This window comes from Anguilla anguilla, chromosome 11 (genome assembly GCF_013347855.1).
Source record: "Anguilla anguilla isolate fAngAng1 chromosome 11, fAngAng1.pri, whole genome shotgun sequence".
NCBI classification, from domain to species: domain Eukaryota; kingdom Metazoa; phylum Chordata; class Actinopteri; order Anguilliformes; family Anguillidae; genus Anguilla; species Anguilla anguilla.
This window is the reverse complement of record NC_049211.1, coordinates 42,558,667-42,580,731: the sequence shown is the minus strand read 5'-3', so window position 1 is coordinate 42,580,731 and position 22,065 is coordinate 42,558,667. Positions and strand designations below refer to the sequence as shown.

General features: G+C 41.4%; 2 protein-coding genes across 4 annotated transcripts in view; one reads left to right on the top strand and one right to left on the bottom strand.

Annotated features, from left to right (window-relative positions):
- Window positions 1-594, bottom strand: part of LOC118207823 (mucin-5AC-like) — a 7,845-nt gene extending 7,251 nt beyond the window's left edge. Inside the window, exon 1 of the mRNA XM_035381903.1 lies at window positions 440-594. Coding sequence (XP_035237794.1) covers window positions 440-513 — 74 coding nt within the window. The 5' untranslated portion in view covers window positions 514-594. The remainder of the gene's footprint in view (window positions 1-439) is intronic.
- LOC118207825 (thyrotropin subunit beta-like) overlaps window positions 1-22,065 on the top strand; it is a 24,195-nt gene extending 2,130 nt beyond the window's left edge. Inside the window, exons 1-3 of one of the 3 annotated variants that reach the window (XM_035381905.1) lie at window positions 16,442-16,518; window positions 17,386-17,627; window positions 20,979-22,065. In XM_035381905.1, coding sequence (XP_035237796.1) covers window positions 17,466-17,627; window positions 20,979-21,314 — 498 coding nt within the window. In that variant the 5' untranslated portion in view covers window positions 16,442-16,518; window positions 17,386-17,465 and the 3' untranslated portion in view covers window positions 21,315-22,065. Of the gene's footprint in view, window positions 1-16,441; window positions 16,519-17,263; window positions 17,294-17,385; window positions 17,628-20,978 lie in introns of those variants that run through there. The other 2 variants (XM_035381906.1, XM_035381907.1) reach the window with 2 other exon arrangements.

Here is a 22,065-nt window from a genome sequence, read left to right as displayed (position 1 = left end):
TCTTTAACCAAATGCCCTTTCAGCCATTCAGGGTGCCTTGACCCGAGCCTGAAAATACACTGTCAGCCAATCACAGCGCTCGTCTTTCCTTTTTTCTTTTTCTTTTTTTTACAGCAGAACATTTTCTGCTGCTCCAGTGTAGACTAAACAAACACGTTCTCCTGTTACGCACACACCCGCACACACAAATTCACGGGAGATTGCTCAACGGCTCTCCAGCAGGATCAGGAAGTAATTTTCCCCAGCGTCAGGACAACGGTTCAGGCACTCTCCCTAGTTCTACATTTAACATACTTAACTACATTTAAGTCTGCGCACACACACACACACACACACACAGCTCAGCCCGTTCCCTCACAAATGCTTATTTGGGCCCGTGAAGCCCCCAAACTTGTGGGCTGTCAGAGAAACAGCCCCCCCGAGGCAGTTCGTCACTTACCTGAACTGCATGCCTGAGCGAATCCAGCGAGATTGTGCCGCTCCCGTCTGCCCTCCCTCCTCCCTTGTTTCCATGGGGGACTGCGGAGCTCCCTGATTGGTTAAACCTCTTTTGTCCTGGCAGGTACATGGGAGGAGCAGGCCTCTGCTAGCTTTCCTTATTGCTGCCTGGTCATAAAAAGTACAAACAGATCAGCCGCTAAAGAGTTTCCGTAACGGTTTACCTTATTGGTAAAGTTTAAGGAGAAATATTGATTGAATGTAGACCAGTTAAAATCAGGACGAAGACGTCAAATGGGCAATTCAGTAGGCTACAGCTGGCTGCTTAGGTAATAGGTCTACAAGCTAACGTTTGCTAGTAGTGCATTTAGCTATAAAAACTAAGTCTGAAGGTCAGTGTACAATTGTACAGTGTACAGTCTGTAGTTGCAAGCCATATCTCCAACACTGTTGAAATACCGAGTGCTGTTATTTGATATTAATCAGATATCACCGAGTGCCCAGTCAAGAAACAAAATAATGCTGAGTTGGTATTGTCTTTGCATACAGAATACCACTATCTTTAACCTCTTCTGTAGTGCCCCCTTGTTAAACACAAGCCTGAAAATGACACACACAAAATTAAATGGTTTCTATTAACCCTAACAAATCTGGTCTCTTCTGAAAGGTGACCCTTGGGAGTTTGTTTTACAGGAGACAGGATTACTCTAAATATTACTGAAACTGAAAGTAACAGAACCAAAAACAGAACTCTCCGCCTCCCTCCCCATCTCCCTCTGTGCCTTCTTCCCCATCTCTCTCTCTGCCTCCCTCCCCACCTCCCTCTCTGCCTCCCTCCCCATCTCCCTCTCTGCCTCCCTCCCCATCTCCCTCTCTGCCTCCCTCCCCATCTCCCTCTCTGCCTCCCTCCCCATCTCCCTCTCTACCTTCCTCCCCATCTCCCTCTCTGCCTCCCTCCCCATCTCCCTCTCTGCCTCCCTCCCCATCTCCCTCTCTACCTTCCTCCCCATCTCCCTCTCTACCTTCCTCCCCATCTCCCTCTCTACCTCCCTCCCCATCTCCCTCTCTGCCTCCCTCCCCATCTCCCTCTCTGCCTCCCTCCCCATCTCCGTCTCTGGTCCCTTCTCCACTTCCCTCGCCTTGCTGCTCCCCACCTCTGGCTGCAGCTGGTCTAGAAGATTGTGGAAAATAACATTAGCTATTTAGTTTACTAATTCATTTATTGAGATCCTTTGATTTAAGTTTTCGTTAAATAACCCACCCCAATCAACATGTCAATCACATCCCGCAATTTCACATGCCACATTTTTATTCAAAATCAGGTCTACTCCTTATTTATAAGTGCTTTGAATAAAAATAAAAAATATTTTGAGAACGTATCAAGATGCTCACTGATATATATAGAATCAAGTTCTTCACTGAACATGTCCTCTTATGTGGAGTCTCTTTTCACTGTCCTCCGAAATATTCACTCAGACAAGTGATTTCTTCCAAGGCCTCCAAATGCCAAGTCTTCTGTTTAGACTTAAGCAGTGCAAAATACATTTTGTCGTAAAACAACAACCTTATTAGGTATAACAATTCAAGAGTTTATTTGCCAGCACAGTGTTCTCAGCACATGTACTGAAAAATTATGGTTTATTTATACTGGAGAAACAATGTGCGTCCAAGCCTAGCAACCGATACATTGTGATAAACATAATTGCGTTGGCTTAAATGTCTCTGTGTTGTCACTATGAATCACTCGCCATTGGCAGGCTGTGTACTGGGAAAGTAATACTGTCCATGCCGTTGCTCGTGCACAGCGGGTCACTAGCTGTACTGAGGGCCTGCTTAGTGCTTGAAGTGGGGGTCATCTTATTCCAGAGAGTACGTACAAACCGGAGAGAGTAACATTTCCCATGTACACAGTACTGCTGCCTTGTTTGCAACAGCAAAATGGACAGCAACGATAATTCCTCCAGAGAATTTATTCAGAGATTATCAATGGATATATACAATATTCTATGGATGTTTTTCTGAGTCAGGTATTTTTGGGACTAAAAACTATGAAGTATTTTGTTTGCTGGACCCTTGCTTTGACAAGGACACCAATTTTACTGTGATTTGTGCTGTCTGTGGATTTCCAACATGCATTGGATAAGGAATCGTTGTCACTAAAACATTGGCATCGCAAAGTAGTTCGTGGAGATATAACTGTGAGTTTTTAGAGTAGCTGAGAGTGAAACTCAAAGTAAAGTTGCTGAGGGTGAAACTCAGGTAAAGTTGCTGAGGGTGAAACTCAGGTAAAGTTGCTTAGAGTGAAACTCAGGTAAAGTTGCTGAGGGTGAAACTCAGGTAAAGTTGCTTAGAGTGAAACTCAGGTAAAGTTGCTTAGAGTGAAACTCAGGTAAAGTTTCTGAGAGTGAAACAGGTAAAGTTGCTGAGAGTGAAACTCAGGTAAAGTTGCTGAGGGTGAAACTCAGGTAAAGTTGCTGAGGGTGAAACTCAGGTAAAGTTGCTTAGAGTGAAACTCAGGTAAAGTTGCTTAGAATGAAACTCAGGTAAAGTTGCTTAGAGTGAAACTCAGGTAAAGTTGCTTAGAATGAAACTCAGGTAAAGTTTCTGAGAGTGAAACTCAGGTAAAGTTGATTAGAATGAAACTCAGGTAAAGATTCTGAGAGTGAAAGTCAGGTAAAGTTGATGAGAATGAAACTCAGGTAAAGATTCTGAGAGTGAAAGTCAGGTAAAGTTGATGAGAATGAAACTCAGGTAAGGTTTCTCAGAGTGACACTCAGGTAAAGTTGCTCAGAGTGAAACTCAGGTAAAGTTGCTCAGAGTGAGATTCGGGTGAAGTTGCAGGAGGGTGAACTCGGGTAAAGTTGCTCAGAGTGAAACTTGGGTAAGCTTTCTGAGAGTGAAACTCAGGTAAAGTTGCTCAGAGTGAAACTCGGGTAAATTTGCAGGAGGGTGAACTCGGGTAAAGTTGCAGGAAGGTTTCCACATTCCAAAGACTATCACTGTGTTTTGGCCTCCTCCACATGGATGTTTGCTGATGGCATTAGTTAATTGAATGAGCTCCTCACAAAAGTACAACTCACTTCATATCCCCAATGTGTAGCAGACTATTCAGACCGACCAGACTGCGAGCTGTTGAGATAGGACCTTCTGTCCTACCTACTTAACTACAGAAGAGGCCTACCCAAAGATAGAACAGACATCGGTACAGCATTGTCATTAATCGCTCTCCTCCATGAATTCACAAGACGCATTCATTTGCACTAAACCTGTTCTGGTGGTTGAGAGACATAGCCTTCAGAGCTAAGAATATGGAGCTGAGTATCAGCTGTGGTCTGGGCTGCAAAACATCAATGCTAACATCCCAAATACAACAGTGGCCACAGAGAACACAACAGAGGTGTCCATACCCAGTGACCATATAAAATAGCTGATCAAACCAGTGACTAGGGTGGTCAGCTTAAATAAATGTACTCAAAATGTTGTGTATTTTTACTTTCAGAGTAAAAAATTACATTAAGTAACATCTCTGTTACACTACTATACTGTTGCAGAAACAGCAGCAGATGACAAATGAAAAGGGAGATAGCTCGAGGCAGAGGAACTAATGTATGGTCAGAAGACTTTACTGTCCTGACCGCTGTGGAAAGCGTATCGCACCACTAGGGGGCGCAAGAACAAACGGGGGACATAAACAGGAAGTGAAGTCCTGGAGCGGCCAGATGCTTAGAGGCTGCAGAACTAAAATTAAATTTATGCAGAGCTTGGTGTGTACCACCTTTTAGTCTAAATCCAGGCAAAATGGTGAATGCATTGCCTGATTAGCATTTTTCTGTTTGCCATAATTTTCAACACATGATGCTAGTGAATAAAGGGTTTTCTTAAAAAACCATACAACAGAACATCATGAGGTAACCTGTCACCAGTTCTGCCAGATCAAAGCCAGACTACACCTATTTAAACTGCACAATTAGTCATTTCACTTCTAGCAATTAACTCCTTAAATACAGACTAGGTAAGTGAACTTCTGTAATCTGCCAATCATTACGTATTTGGACTGAGCTGGCACACATTATCTTCCTGAGGAAGTATTAGCAATAAACTGCTTTCCACCAGCAGAGGGAGACATAACGTAATATATAGACATTCAAAGTGACCCAGATAACCTCAGTACTTTTCCTTTTGTTTGAATAGTTGCAAAGTGGCACATTAAATTTCATAATCTTTATCTTTATAATACAAAAATAATTATTTGATAGAGGATATTGCTACATAAATACATATTGGCTAATGCATGAGCATTCAGGATTGCAGATCTTAAATAATGACAGTTGGAGTATGTATTGAAACAAGGATCAGGCTTGTAATAAGCTGTAAAATATTTGTAATGTCTTGTTGCCTGTTGGATATTCACAGTTTGCAGAAATGTCAGCCGTAAGCTCCCTTTTCCCAGGCAGTGTGCAAATATACCGTAGCATCTGTCATCCAATGAAAAAAAAAACTTTTGTGTCACCATGAATAATTAGGAATGATAAAACGGTAAATTGTAAAGCAATTAACAAAATCTGATCCGGAAGGTTCTTTTTATTGGGAATTTCAGTAGGACGCCTTTAAACCAAATGGAGTCCACATAGCCCAGCAAAACTCAAGAAATATATGCACAGTAATGGGGTAACGCGACCTACTGATCCCCTCATTTAAATAATTTCTAATGGGGAATGACAGTCTGGCAGTGGTAACTTTGGCACAAGTCCAGTATGCCCCATTAATGGTACAGTATGTTCATACTTGCACTAAACTGGTGCATGCTGGGTCTACTGGACCTTCCCCGCCGTACATGATTGATTTTTAGATCCCATCAAAAAGGGATTTTTCTGATCGCAGAATCTTGATGTGACTGATTTCTGAAAAGCTCACAAATTCTCTTTGTATACTGTCACTATACCGTGACAGCCTACAGTCTGTCACCTATTCATTATACCTTATGGGGTGTTATTGCCCCACGCATGCAGAATTGTTCTCTTTCTGCTTTTAAAAGGAAATTCCACCCTGGGCTTTTCTTTTAATTGTAGGAGAGTAGCTGTCCTCCTGGATAACATGAGCTCTCAGCCAACTCTCTAATGAGTGCAGAGATATAGCCCCAAACTACTGCGCATGCTCCAGGTACCTGCTTCACTAAAGACCACAACAGGCAGGCGCTTACGCTCTTTGGGTGGGTGTCAGACAACGCCTGTCACAGGTTGCCACTGCTACTCGGAGGGGCTGGGCATTAGTACTTGGCCTGGAAGTCGTCCTTCGAGGAAGGCTAACGTTATTCACTAGCAAGCTAGCCACTAAAGAAAGAAAATGTAGATTTATGGTGTTCACATAAGTTTACTTTCCTGCCTAAATTTTACTGAAAAGACAATTCTGCTTTGCTGTCATGTGGCAAATTGTTTTTTAACTCCAGCAAAGGAATTAATTTATTTTTTATCAGCTACCCCAAGGTGAGGACCGCACCCGCGATTTTGAGGAGAGCGTTTGGGCAGGACTACCGAGCGACCATTTGTTAGCTCCACTTCATGTCAGAACAGTTTTTTTTTTTTTTTTTAATGTAGGGTGCTTCTTAGCAAACTCTAACTTGGCCATGCAAACAGAGCCAAAACGAAAAATGTGTCACTGTCCAAATACTTTTGCATTTAACTGTAGCCTATTTGTCTGGGAAAACTTCAAAGCGCAACCAGTATGCAAATAGAAATATGTGAACTAGTGATGTCACTCAGGTGCATGCGTGTGTGTGAGTGAACATTGGTTTTTATGTCTATTCGCCCACTCGTGTGGTGTACTCACGTTTACTTTAGTCATGTGTTTGAAACTAAATTGGTCTGTTTATCTGAGGCTTTTCAAGAGTTAGACATACAGGCCTAGTCATGCAAGTAGTTCATACATATGCCGCATTGGTATCAGAATATGATATGACAAATCTCTTGCAGCACACATGTATTCTTTGTAGGCCAAAGCAGGCATAATGGTATAGATTTACAAGATGATAACACATACAGAGCAGGAGACACACATTTTCTCCTGCACACGTCACGTTTGCACTCTTCATTGTCACCCTGGGCCCGGGTTTCACAAAACAGTATTAATGAGTTTGCTGGATCTGCTCTTAGTAAAACCCAGAACCCTCCCAAATCTGGATCATGGATTGAAGTGGAAATAGCTGTTCTTGTTTTTACAGTTATCCAGCTAACTCAGTAATCCTGCTTCCTGAAACCACCCCCACCCCCGGCACCCCCCTCAAAACCCTCCCAAAATGCTTTGCAATACAGGCCCCCCCTCACTCTTCTTCATTGATTTAGTTTGGAACCATTCTTAAGTGTAACAGATGGTAAATTTCCACAATCCCTCCTTTGTAATCATTGTCATCCCCCAGCAGTGCAGCGTATGCAGGCCATGATTTCTAAGATGAAGCCTCGCTTTGTGGATTTGTATGTCCTCCCATTCCCAGAATAGCTAAAACATTTGTCAAACAACATCTGTAGCCTAGCCTAATAAAGCCTGATAATTATTGGACAGGAGACGGCTAGCTGTCATGTGATTTTTCACCTACGCTTACTGTCTTGGTGTTCAGTGTGAAGTTTATTTATTTATTTAACCTTTATTTACCCAGGGTAGGTTCACTGAGCAAGGATGCTCTTTTGCAGGAACGCCCTGCTTCACACTCATACACATTCACACCTGGGAGCTGCCCAGCAGCTCCACTGGAGGGAGAGAACATTTTTTAGCCAATTAAATCAGGGGATGATTAGGTGGCAAGTTTTTGTGAGAGCCAGATCTGGGATTTTAGCCAGGACACAGTGGAATCCCCTACTCTTTGAGAATAGTGTCATGGGATCTTTAATGACCACAGTGAGTCAGGACCTCAGTTTAACGTCTCATCCGAAAGACGGCATCTCCTACAGCACAGTGTCCCCGTCACTGCACTGGGTCATTGGGGTTTATTTGACCAGAGGGAAGATTTCCCCCTGCTGGCCCACCAACACCACTTCCAGCAACAACTCAGTAGTCCCTGGTGGTCTCCCATACAAGTACTAACCAAGCCCACGCCTGCTTAGCTTCAGCCAGTCGGCAGGAGCAGAGTGCGTGGTGGAATGGCTGCTGGAAGTAGAGCTGGAGAAAATGCTCTGTGACACTGCTTAACTGCTGTAAAACAGGCTTTTAGGCATGTGCCCAAGTACTAGAGTAATTGCAAGGACAAATCGGCCTGTCATTGTGTAGAGAAAATCATGTATGTCCCACCCCTAGTAAAGAAGGTCTTTACTTTGTAGCTACACCTTTGCAACGTTTTATTTTTTTTAACTCCTTGAATCGATGTCTGTCATGACAGCCACTTGTGATGTCTTTGAATATTTGATTAATCCCACAAATTAAATTATGCAAAACACAGCACAAACTCAAATATATCTACTACACAATGTGCAGAATATTAACTAATGTTTATTTAAACTAGTTTAATTAAAAATGAGCACAGACACAATTTATAGTAATTAATTGTCAATTGCTACTGTTAAACAAACTCTTCTGGGAATGCATGCATTTTGAAATAACCTCTGGAAATGTCCAGACTAGTGCTCACACTATCTTAGTCTCCATCTTGGAATTGTTCCAGAATGACTAATTGTCCCACAGCAAAGCAAATGCAATGCCCCTCTGTGCATCAGGCTTTACAAGTTTAGCAAGTTGTATAGCTTTTAAAATTGGCATGCAACTACAGCACCCTAAAAACTAATATTGATGCATAATTTTACAGTCAAAGCAGGTTTGCTAGAGTACTTTTCAGTTATAATATATGCTGATACCTATTTGGAATCACATGAGCTCTTACTTGCATATACCTTGAAATCTATTCAAATGTATTTAACACTGAGCATTGTACTGTCTTGCAGTGAACTCACTAAAAAACAGAATCTCAGCAATATAATCTCTTTTGCTCAAATCTACAGTATAGCCTCGAAGACAATTGTTTTCCATAACTAACACTATAGAGACCTGCCTTGGACCCAGAAACCTGTGTTGGATGTTTTTTGTGTTCCTTCAGTAATTTATTTATTGAGCTATGTAATCTTTGACTCTTTCTGATTATAAACATATTGATGAACGTGTTTAGAACTTTTCTTAAACTCACCACAGTCCAAAGGGTCACATCAATACCAAAACTATCCCCCCCAAAACATTTTGGTCTGGAAATGGTAATGTAGCCCCATTCACACCTTGCTTACTGGCCCATCTGTGCTTGGAGTCTCGATAGCTTGGTTGGCCACTCCCTCAGAGTTTTAGGGGGCATGTGTGAGCTCCCATCTCTAACAAAGGAGAGGGCTCAGGTTGTAGCATGAGCTTAGTTTTGAAACTTTGAGCCATGAAAGTAGAACCGGAGAACGTCTTAATCAAACCCCTTCACTTTTCTAGTATCATTGATAAGCACATTCTGTCCCTGCATCAAGATATACCAGAACTGGAGACTTCTGCTTACTGGTTCCATGGATTCCTATGGGAGCTGTTGAGTGGCACATGTACCCAATTCATGTAGGCTGCTATGTCTGGCATCTTTCAGTATTTCATATATTTGCAAACTAAAAAAGAGCTCATTTATTTTTGCTTTTTTGCCTGAACAATTATTTCTTCCTAAATTATGAATATGAACTAATATAAGTATTGTAAATGATACAAATGTCTTGCTTCATTTAAGCCATTTTTCAAGTCTCTGTGATGTTCACATCTGGAGTTATAAAGCTTTAAATAGGGTACCCCCTAAATGGGCAAGGACTGGTCAGATTTGGCATGTGCGCTAAGGGGTTAAGAGCAAATTAAATATAGCTATTTATAATTTATGTTGGCGTACTTATTTTTCATATATGATTACTCGTTGTCATCATCCGCACCGTCATCATGCAAAGATATGATTACTAACTAATTATTACTAACAACTTTATTACTAAGCATTTATTTATTTCACGATTCATCATCATGAAAAATGGGCACAAGAAGGTTATGGTAGGTAACATTATTATTAGTAATATTTATAATGATAATATCAAAATAACAATATAATCAAAACAATAATGGTGGATTAATGTAATCCTAGGTCAAGGTTTAATACTCTACGTATTCTAATGCAGCGGTCTGTGCAGGCAACACTCAGTTCAACCCTTTTCTGCACCGATGAGTCAATCACAGCCTCATACTCGTTCATGAGTAGGAGTGCCCATGTAAGCAGTTACGCACACTGCGAGGTAAAACCAAGCGGACTAAATTGGAATGAAACTCAATTCAATTCAAATCAATTTTATCTCTATAGCGTTTTTTATTTTTACAGAGAACTGTCACAAAGACGCTTTACAGAGTAGCAAGGCACGAGACAGAGCAAAAAGAACCCCCAAATAGCAAGTACATAAGGTAAAAACTGCCAGTGGGGAGAAAACTCTCAAACTTTGGTGAGAAAAAACTCCCCAATGGGAAGAAATCTTGAGAGGAACCCGGCTATAGAGGGGGAGCCCATCCTCCACTGGCCAGCCTGGTGTAAAGTAGCAATAGAATGGAATGTGGCAGAAATGCTGCAAGGGATCTATCACAGCGAATAAAATGGGTTAAGCAAGTTACAGCTGAGGAGAAAGCTAACAGGAATAATAGAAGACAAAATGGTATAGTTCAGTACATTGCAGTTAAGAGGAGCTCTACAAGAGAAGGGTCTACCACCCATTGTAATTTTAGATACACATGGAATTTTCACATACCCAGCATCTTGTGAACCAAGTAATCTTGGAGAAGAGTAAGGAATAAGTAATTCACTAAGATAGTCAGGGGCTAAACCCTTTGACAAAATAAATCTTATATCTTCTTCTGTAGGCGCCTGGAAAGTAATTGCTTCAATGTGAAGTAATTTTAGATCTTAAAAGTAATGTCCAAAATAATTTAATTTGGCCAGGGTAAATTCATAGTTTTGAATGGACTTCCATAGTGAAATTTGCTTTTTGGCAGCAGGTTTACTAAACTGCAATACCTTGTGTAACCACTGGAGTTTATGAGCTTCACTCTGCGTGAAGCCAACCGAACAAGGCCTTCATCGTGATGCGCTGCTTATATGTCGAAACTCGTACGAACATCTTTTTTCCCCCGGGTGAGATTTATTGTAACAAAATGTGGTGACACTGCACCTCAGGATAGATAGGTACAGGTAGATAACAGGCAGTGTTGGGGGGATGCATATCAAACAAACACAGCCGCCACTTGACAGGCTGCAAGTACAATGACGACAGATGAACAGGCTGGGGAGGAACATGCTGCACCAGCGCCAATTAATGTGAATGATTATCTGAAAGAGGAAAAAAGCCCAATATAACAAAAATATCCCAAATTATGACAAGCCACCCAAAGACATCACAATAACGTGAAATGGGCGTGAGTCTCGTCCGCAGTTGCACTTTGCACCGTTTGCATGTGTGTGATGTCATATTCCAGGGGTTTACCCATAATGTATGTGCTGTGGCTGTGTCTGGGATCTGGTTGTCATAGTTTCCTGTGGTTTTTGCATTTTAGTTTAGTTGCACAGTGGCCTTGTGGACAAAAGTCTGCATAATGAATTTATGCAATCAATGCAGTGTATGTCCTGATGCTTATTATTCCTACATCAAAAAAAACACTGACTAATGACTGGATAGACCTATAGTGGTAAAAGCTAACCGTATTCATCAAAGCTAATTTTTTTATTTTTTAAAAAGGTTCTGGTTCCCTTTGTAGGCACTAAGCCCTCAAAATTCCTGACATACCCTACCCCACCCAATGTACACACGCACACACTCACTCACACACAGACAAAGCCACATACCTGTTGCACAACCTCCATGGAAGTCTATGTTCAGACATGTTAAATACATCCATTGAAGATTGCTCAATAAGGCTGTTTTTGAATAAGTTCTGTAGTTTGAATGTTTTCTGCTTCGTTTCACCAAATATAGTTTTGACAAAATTCCACCGCTATGGTTCTCTTTGCGTTGTTACTCACTGTAGTGCAGAGATAATTCCAGGGACAACACATTCCACTTTACTTTGGCAACACATCTGTGCATGAAGGGTGGGCATGGTCTATGAGGGGTCTGTAACAATAACAGTTTTTTGTTTGCTTAATTTACCACCCTGTAAATTCTCTGAATAATCAGTCCATTGGCAAGTTATCTGATAAGTCTTTCATCTCATCCAGTAAGAATGCATATTATAAGACATTTCAATTCAGCAAAAGAAATATGACCACTTAAAAAGATCAGGCCATGGCTTTGTTGAACGCAAAGGAAAAATAAAGTTCTCACAGTGTACTAACACATACTGCTTTGAATCATCCTAGTGTACAAAAGCAATGACATAGATTAGCATCCATGTAGAGGTTTTCTAAATAAATCAAAAGTCACTCATTTAATTTAAACTTACAAAGCATAAAAGTTTATTTTTATGAGAATAAAAGACACTTCCCCTAGCTGATATCCTCCCTCTCTGTTGACTGGCCCTGTCTCTGGTGTGGAAGGTTGCATGCTTCCTGTGTGTAATCAGTCTGGACATGGATGATTCTGACACAGGAGTGGAGAAATCAGTGGTCACAGTGAAACCAGATGCATACGCGCAATCGGTTATGTAAAGGGATTATTGTCATGTACCAATGCATGCAACATGAATCTTTACCATTAGATGGTAACTGACACGCGATATGTTTTGAGAAAAGCAGAGCAGATTTTCCCTCTCAGGCTTTGAAAGCTATGCACAGGCAGCACTGGGCGCAGGACTGAGGTCCTTTTAAGGCCCCAATCCGAGGCATCATTAGAAACGTCAGCTACTCCATCACCATGCCGCTCTTCCTCAGCCTGTTCTCGGGTGGTCTGAAGCAGTGCTTGAAGTGGGCATGGTTTCTCTTTGGAAGGCGTGACTCTTTCTTGCGTACAGCACTTATTTTAAGTTACTGGTACTGTTTTCTGCCCCCGTCCAGCCATACTCTCTCCCCAGTAAAGTGGCAGTACCAGCACTTCAAGTGGGCCGGTATGGTCCAGCACACTGTACAGAGACTTCTACGTTTATCTCACGTAGTGCTGGCACTAATTTTTGTTCCACTTTAAGCACTGGTCTGAAGCAAATAATGTAGTAAACACAGGTTTATGGGACCAGAGAAAAAAATGTAATATAGACAATGACTATGAGAACTAGAAACATTTACTTTGTTGATTTGTTTGTTTAGACTTGAAATAATTAGTCTTAAGCTTAAAATAATCACTATCGGCAGAGTATCATTATGAAATTAACAAAATTACCAATAACGGGGGAGAACCGAGTGACAGTTTTCTCACACTTGGATTTGTTTGTTCATACTTGAGTAACAAAATATGTATGACCTGAGCTGAACATTTTTCCTCTCACATACAGTAGTGACTAAAGTAAATCGCATTGCTCTATGTTTGCTTGTTCTCACTGAGACAGGGCAACTCTAGACCTTCAAATACTACTTTCGGACTCTCTGGCTATGGCTAATAACACATCCTGACACAAACAGCAAGAAATATTCTTTCACACTTAGTGGCCTTTCAACAAGGTGTGGGTCACATTACAATACAAGTGGATCTATACCGACATCCCTGCTCAGCTCTGAACCATTGTGATGTATATTTTAGGTTCAATGACAATATGTTTTATTTTTTTATGCACTAGTATGTAGACATAAACACATCTGAGGGGGCTTAATGAGATGTTAAAAGTTTTATTTTATTTTATTTTTATGGTGGTTCATTGCTTACTATGTTTTGATATCTGGGATGTTTATGATATGTGAAATAGACGGTGAACCAATAATAAAATTACATCAAATGACATTGCATTGCATTATGCTCTGTTGGTTTTACGTGCTTCTGTTTTGTGGAGTCTCTGCGTACCCGTACCCTAAAGGCTTTATCAACTTCATCAGACGATTGCAAGAAATGAATTTTGTGTGATTATATGTGCGAAGTAAGTTTCGATAGCACTTTGGGAAACTTGCATCAAAGCACTGGTTATTCAGTTGATGGACAGCATGCTGGAGTAAACGGCGACACATTTGCACCTGAGTAAAAGCACTTGTCTATTGTCGTGGGGGGGTTGTGAAGGAAATAGCTCGAACTGCCTGTGTTTCTTGACTGAGTCAATTTTTTTAAATTTTAAAAACGCTGTTAGTTTAAGCCCAAATATTTAGGAAAGTCGTGGAAGGAGGAAGATGTAGCATCCACGGAGTTGGAGTAATATTAATGATAAAGTCCCCAAAGTGTGTTGGCGTCACTCTGGTCTATCTTGTGTTAAACTTTCACTCGCTGGCTCTCTGCAGGTGTGTGTGTCTAATTGAGAAACTTGGTGTTGACTTCTGAGAGAATCGCATCAAAGATAAAGGAAAAAAAGATTCAAATCAGAATAATATTGGCCAAATGCAGGAGGAGAAAACATTCAGGGAGAAATAAAAAAAATTTCAGAGAGTTTAATTACTTTTCCTGGAGTGACCTTGCCATTAGCGATACACCATCAGGATACAAAGATCGTCTTGTGAGTATTTTTTTTTTACCTTACTGTTATGAAGTCAGAAGTCAAAGTCAAGTGCCACACATCTATTCCAGAAAAAAAAGACTGAATTGGACTGAAGAAATGCAGTCTCTCTGGACTGTGAAGAAGGAAGACAGTTATTCACCAATTTATTGATGGGTGACAGGTCGTTTCTACATGAAAAATAACGATTAATGTTTAAAATTCAATGGAGAGACTATCACTGGGGCTGCAGTGAGGGGGCGTATTTTTGAGCCAGTGGACACGGGGTGCATGCATGATATGAAGACAACACAAAGGTTAAATCATTGAATGCGTAATGGAACATACATGAAAAGATAAGATAACCCATCACATAAAACTCAAATTTATTGTTTTGCTTTGATTGACAGGCCGCTACTTGTTGAAGTTATTGGACATATGTCATTGAAAATACCGTGAAAAAAATGTAAACGATCCGCCTGTCCTGTGTGTAGACTGGAGCTGACCTGTGTATGTCAAATTGCAGATGCTGATCACGGCTATCAAGTGGTTGCCACAAATCCTGTTTACTGAAACGTCTATCATGATAGCCTGTTCACTCTGTCATCAATCCAGTACATGTAATTAGATTTCTCGGGATCCATGGTAACAAATGAAAGCAAACCTGTAAGCATGTGGACATGGATTTTCTTGTAATCATAGCTCGGTAAACGTAATTTTGGCTTTTTATTTCCCAGCATGGTGCAGTAAGGTTTCAGTAGATTAGTGAGAGCGAGGGAGGTTCTGGGGATTGGATCTGAAAACACTTCTCCTGTTCCCAGGTCAGCATGGACAATACATGGAACAAAATAGCCATCAACATTCACTCTTTCAACAAATTAATAACAGACATAATTCCAGTGATTGTACTGGGCTATTACAAGGCTGCTGCATAGTTGGGGTCTATTGTAGACCAGTGTATTATCTGCAAATCCACCGCACAGGTGGTTATTGTGTTACGTCTGAGACATGTGGGATTCACAGCGTTAGTTCAGGCACTGTTGTGTTGGGGGTGGTTTCTGCGACTGTGACTGAAGCATCATGGGAAATATATCTTTTCTCACCTTCTCACCTTGCATTCTCTGTACAACAACATTAATTTTCATTAACGTATGTGAATGCTTTTGTGAGAATAATGTGCATATCTTTTGGGTGCATTTAGGACTTGACAACACATGAAAGTGTCATGAGGTCAGATCTGGGTCAAATACATATTTCAGTTACTTTACTAAGAATGTAGTTTTTTTTTTTTTTTAGATCTGTAAAATTTGAGAAGACTCCAGCAGATCTCTGAGGTTGCACTCAAATGTTACTATCCCCAAAAGTATAGTAATATGAAAGAAGATCATGAAAGTCCACCATAAGTAGCCTTTTGGTAATTTGCATAATATGTAAAACAGTTTTTCTCCAAAAGGCTTTTTTGTTCTTTGTTCGATTTGCACCAAACTTGGTACATAGCAGTAGTGTTCTTAACCATACTTGACAACTATAAACCAGATACATTGCACAATGACTATGAGAGTTGTGAGAACCTTGAGAACAAGTTGTGTGGATTCTTTAGCCAATCAATGACTTGAATATTCTACTAGTGCCAAGGACATTCTGAAAACCAACAGACACTGCGGCCCTCCAGGTCTGGGTTTAAACCTGTAGGCACTGCGGCCCTCCAGGGCTGGAGTCAAACCTGTAGGCACTGCGGCCCCCCAGGTCTGGAGTTAAACTTGCAGGCGCAGTGGCTCCCCAGGTCTGGAGTCAAACCTGCAGGCACTGTGGCCCCCCAGGGCTGGAGTCAAACCTGCAGGCACTGCGGCCCTCCAACTTGACACGTGCTTTAGTTCTTTGTGGGCTTAAAAACATTAACATTAATACTGTTCTGGTGGGGGAAAATGCTCTTGGACAGGCAGAGAACTTATTTGCCTTTAGAAGAGTGTGTCCTAACACTGTCTTCCACGCCACATACTACTTTACCACACATTACTGGCATTTATATAGCTAAAACATTTTTACCCTACACAGGAGCCAAATTGTGAAAATAACGGTGAGTTATCCACAATCGAGTCAGTTTATTTTTGCTGGATTTTGGAAGTAGCCTATCCTGACCACATATCCATAACTACACAGTCACAGCAGCATAAAATTATGAGTGGTGAGATTCATAACCTGTGTTTACAGTAATATGATCATGAACAGATAACCTGTTTCACTGTAAAAAAAAAACAAACCTTAGATCATGGACTGAATATTATACTTTTCGTCTGATGGATTTGTGCTACATAAATATGTAGGTCACTAAAGTCATATTTTTTCCCATGTAAGTTGACCAGCTTGCTAATCAAAAACCTCATTTTCTACAATTAAAAAGCTAGAAGTGGGAGATTCAGACATGTAAGCAGCACCAATGACCTGCCAACATTCCATGGTCATCACCTGCAGGTGCAGCATCAAATTTGGTTCATGAAAGAAGTTGCGCCAAGTGTTCTTGTGGTAAGGAACTACATATCAGAATAATGTTTAGGGAACTGGGCTTGTAACCGCCACTGTAACATTGTACCCATTGTGTATTGAAACCCGGCTTTGAGACCATGTGGACATTGCGCCCAGAATACTGGCGTGCATTGGTTGAGACTTTAACACACACGGTTGCTGTACTTCAGTAGAAAGTAGTTTTTGATCAAACTGTGCACAACAAGGTCTGAGAATGTTAATGAGTAACCGCGTCATTATGTTTGGAAAGAGACGTTGCTGTTGGGTTTTTTTAATGTACATTTTTGGCTCTTTGAACACCACAAACGTTGGTACTGTTGAGGTTTGTTGTATCAGGTTGAGCTCCAGCAGATATGTAGATAACTCGTCAATTTTTTTCCTTTCATGGTGAATGCTCAAATTGTGCCGTGTGCTCTAGAGCTTGAACGACTTCTACAAGCATGGAAACAAATGAAAATTAAATTTTCCGTTTCCAACCAATGCCAATTCTTTGAATTTCCATAAAGTTCATGGAATAGTCTTTCTGCTTCTGACAACTGAGGTTCGGAGTCTTTCTAATCCCCGTTTGGCCTCCCAGTACCTCTCCGTAGGGTATATTGGTGTCTGGACACAGGTAACTCTGATGGGAGGGGCTCGTGTGTCCTCGCTTGTCTGTGGAGGAAGATAAGAGGGGACAGAGATGAACGCAGATTAGCACATCGGTATAAAGGGGAGCACTCACCCAGGTTCATGAAGTCTTGCTAATGTCCTATTTGTGTCCCGGGCATCATCCCAGGTAAGTGAGTGAGGAAATGTGTGGGGAGGTGTGAGGAGTGACTTCTTCACACTTCAATCTGACGTTCCTGTCTTTATTTCTCTCATCTCTAGAGATTTTCCTCTTCCACACTCGGTCCTGCCGACGGGTTCACGCCGCCTGAATTAGCACGGGAAGCTTCGGTCGTGTCCGGATGGCTTTGGATTCGCTCGCCTGCGTTCTCCTCTGCCTGCTGCTGGGCCAGGCGCTCGCCAAATGTGTTCCCCAAAACTACACGCTCTACGTGGAGAGAGAAGGCTGCGAACACTGCGTGGCTGTCAACACCACCGTGTGCAGAGGCTTCTGTTTTTCACGGGTAAGGTCGCATGCCTGGCTGCGCATCATCGCCTGTTGACGACCTATGGCTCCTCTAAGCCCATAAAAATCTGCTTTCAGACGTAATTAGGCTGTTTGATAGTTGGGGTCAGAACGCATCGTTTTTCAGATCTGGGTTAAATACGTGTTTGAAGTACAATCAGGCAAAGTGGCAGCTTCTATGGCAGTGGAGAACATTAACACCATGTCCACAGCCCTCTTGCACTCTTGATCCACGCTAGGTCTACTGGTCCTGGACCACACCTGTTGCACGTGTTGTCGACATTCACTGCCATGTGGAACAAAAATGGAAATAAAGCAGTTTGTTAAATGTATTCAATATTGCATATTCACCTTTATACATTTTCACCTGCCATGCTTATTTTAATTTTTACTGGCATATCCAGCTCATGTATCCATCGCTTTTCTGGTCCTATTGAGGTTGGTTATGCGAGAATTTATGCTTTTAACCCTTTGTGGAGTAGGTTTTTTGGAATGTTTTTTTTTTTTCAAAACTCCAAGTCAGTGTTCTAGAACTCCATTGCTTTCAATTACCAGTAGTGATGATTGTTACATTAGCAATAGAATTTTTCATCAGGATCACTCTAATCAAATTGGGATGGCAAGTATGCCATCCCGCCAAGTTATTGGGATGGCAGGTATGCCATCCCGCCAAGTTACGCCGTGGCGGGGGCATGCCCCATACCTATACAGCACAGAGAGTTTGGCACTTTTCAGGGTTCCCCACAGAAATAACCACAACAGCCACAGACACTCAGCCCTTAAAAACATTAAATTCTGTACATTCTGACCCCATTTCAACAGACATATTTCATAAACTACTTCACATGTCCACACAATAAAGCCCCAAACTAAGGGAATTTTGCGTTTTCTCCTTCTTCTTCTTTTTCTTCTTCTTCTTCTTCTTCTTTTTCTCATTCTTCTTTTTCCTGCCGCCTATCCCACTAACAACATGTCTCCCCATTGGACATTTTACCGACACCAGCCAAATTTTCACCTACACGACACAATCAAAAACTCGCGCAAAATATCTATACCTTTTTACTCTGAAACATTTCCAGTTTAAATAACTGGTCTGCCTGTGGCCTAGTGGGTAAGGATACAGTCTTGGGAACATGGGGTCCTAGGTTCAAGCCCAGCTAGGAACATGTTTCTTTAACCTGCTTTTACCCTCACTAATAATTGTCTACTACATCTCAATTATTGCTTTTGCACCATATCTACCTGCCGTTCACCGAACGTATACACTGCATTATGACGTACCGTCTGCACGTTCAGTTATTAACCGGCTACAATTTTGCAAAGCCATATGGATTCAACGGGAGCTCTTCTGTGCTTCTGTGTTCTTCTTTAAAACCACGGACAGGTTTGCTAATGATATTTCACGCATTGCATAGATATGTCATAGTGCTGCACTAACAAAGTCAGGGACTGGTAAACCTCCAGTTGAAGGACTGAATCTCGCCTCGCCCTCAGGCAGATAATTTCCTCTTTTACACTAACGTTTTCTTACGGTTATATTTTCTTTACCAAAACTCACTCACGGCCACCCATATGCATTTCATGATGGCAAATGTATTCCTTTTATTAAAAGGTTACACCAGTTCACCACTATGCCATTTCTACTAACTATATTTCTTCACTTGGCTACTGTACAAAACCTTCTTATCAGCAAACGCCACGTTTCTACATTCATGTTACCTCGCCCTGTTCTCTATCTAGCCACATACAAACAATTACTACGTATGTACGTTCTGCAACTCCGCATTAAAACATTACATTTAAAATCATGACTCACTCATAATTATAACTACTACTACCGAACATGAGAAAAGCACATCAGTACAATAAATGTCACACATTACTTAACCCTCCACTTTAACAACTAATGTTTTATACTGACTGTTATATATACCGTTTGATAAGGAAACTAAGCTCGCTCATGGTCACTTCATTTACTTCGCACTATAGTCTGTGATCATGTCAACCTTCACCTACATGCCCATTCTGCTAAAAACATATTGTTTCAATTATGCAATTTCATCATTTCTCCTAATCCTAATTTCTCTCACACTGTTGTTATTTTCTCATGTGCAAAGCCTGCTGGGACATATGCATCTGCTCCTATTCTCCACTATCAAGTTTTCCGGTTCTAGCTTAGCAAAACAGCGAAGAGGATTCCTACCTGCAGATAAGCCTATCAAAATGCCTTATAAACCTTACAAACACTAAAAGTGCATCTCCACGAAATAACAGACAACGGAGCAGGACAGAAGGGTACACAAGTTGCGACCTAGGGAGCTCTAATTCTACGGGCTTGCTGATTCTTTTGTCAATCAAGGCTTGTTGGATGGCCGTCAAATCCGTGAGTACATACACTGGCCATATTTCACCTGCGTTTCTGATGCGTTTACACTTACGCCACCGCACCCTTCGTCACAGCCACTGTTTTACATATATAGCAAACCGAAACTGCTAAACGGTACACGCTCATCAGACTGTACAAATTCACACAAGGATAGCCATAATCCACAACCGTTTCTTACAGGGTCACTTCGCATTTCTCACTCTCATAATAAAACGCTTTGCAAAAAGAAACGATATCTCATAAAAAACATGTTTTCAACGTACAAAAATGCCAAGTTACTCACACATACAAGACATACACCGACTATAACTCATTCATTCAGACTGCCAAAATCCATGCCTGCCATTAAAAGTATTGATATCAAAATGACGCAAAGTTACGGTACTACAAACAATATAGGCTATCTTGCCTCACCGAAATTAAAGTGCCAAGTGACTTGAAAGAATTGAAGAAATATTGGGTAGTATTGCTTTGGAATACATCTTTTTTAATTTCGGTGAGGCAAGATAGCCTATATTGTTTGTAGTATCGTAACTTGGCGTCATTTTGATATCAATACTTTTAATGGCAGGCGTGGATTTTGGCAGTCTGAATGAATGAGTTATAGATGGTGTATGTCTTGTATGTGTGAGTAACTTGGCATTTTGTACGTTGAAAACGTGTTTTTTTATGAGATATATCTTCCACCTTAAAGGGTTAATTAATTTTATAAATGGCAGTACAAAAAAAAAAAAAGGGAAAAACACTCCCACCGGATTTGTGAGAATTTTCAGGGAAATACGAAACGTTACTGAAAACCACTCATTCATGTTAGAGAAACCCGTTCCGATAGCGATCTCTCTGCTCGTGTTCCATCGGCTCTGTAAATCGACACACCTGATACTGACAGAGTTGGTGCGACCTCTGTTTGACCCACATAATCTGTGTTGGAGCTGAATTAAGGCTGAACGTTTCACCATGCAGGACACCAATATGAAGAAGTGTGGGTTGAAGGGCTTTCCGGTCCAGCGGGCCTGCATGTACCAGTCGCTGGTCTACCACGCTGTGAGCCTGCCGGGCTGCCCGCCTGACGTGGACCCCCTCTTCTCCTTCCCCGTGGCCCTGCGGTGCCACTGCAGCCGCTGCAACACCAGCAACACCGAATGCCTCCACCGGGGCAAGAGGCTGCCCAACCCATGCGACAGCACCCTCTGCTACGCCAAAGGCCCGCCTAAAGCAGCGACCGCCACCTCACTGACGGGAACATACCAGGAAAATCAAAAAATGGGTGAAGCTGCTGTAATTTATCAGGAAGTTTGAACAAGGAAGTTTGATCAAGGAAGTTTGACCGATTTTGACCTGCGGCGTTGCTACAGAGAATAAACTATTTTTGATTGGTTCAGGCATGTGAGAGGTTGACAGCTCGTAGTAGCTCCAGTTAGTAGCTCCAGCCCAATGCGAGGGCCATTGAATCCTCTCTTTGTCATCACTGCCCTAATTGCACTTGCTAGCTTGACTGTCACTATATTTCACTCTGATTGTTTAGTATGTGAAATGTCAGGTGGCATTTGCACACAGCTGGAAGTAGCAATGAAGTAGAGTTAAAAAGTGAAGTTAACTACAATAGGATATATTGTCTACTATATATCAGTGTTTTCCATTGAGATGAATATCTGTGTAGTTCACTGGCAGCAGCTGCTGTCTTTATAGCCTTGATAGGATGATGAAGTAATCAGGTCAGGTTTTGGTGTATATCGCAGGGACAGTGTTTTCAGACCATTAATGGAAAGCACACACTGTGTCTGAGAATTGTATTTATTTGACCTTTATTTAACCAAGTAGAGCAGATGAGAAATACTGTAACTTCCCTGTCTGTGCACTACTCCACATCTGCACAGTATGCATCTGCTGCTATTATCTCTGTGTCTTCACAAAGTCAGGAATGCTACAAGTGTCCTCACAATGTCAGGAATACCAGGAGTGTCCTCACAAAGTCAGGAATACTTAAATGTAAGCCTTAGCCTTCCTTTGTGTCTGTTCTGTTGAAAGTGCAATAAACTGAACGATTGCT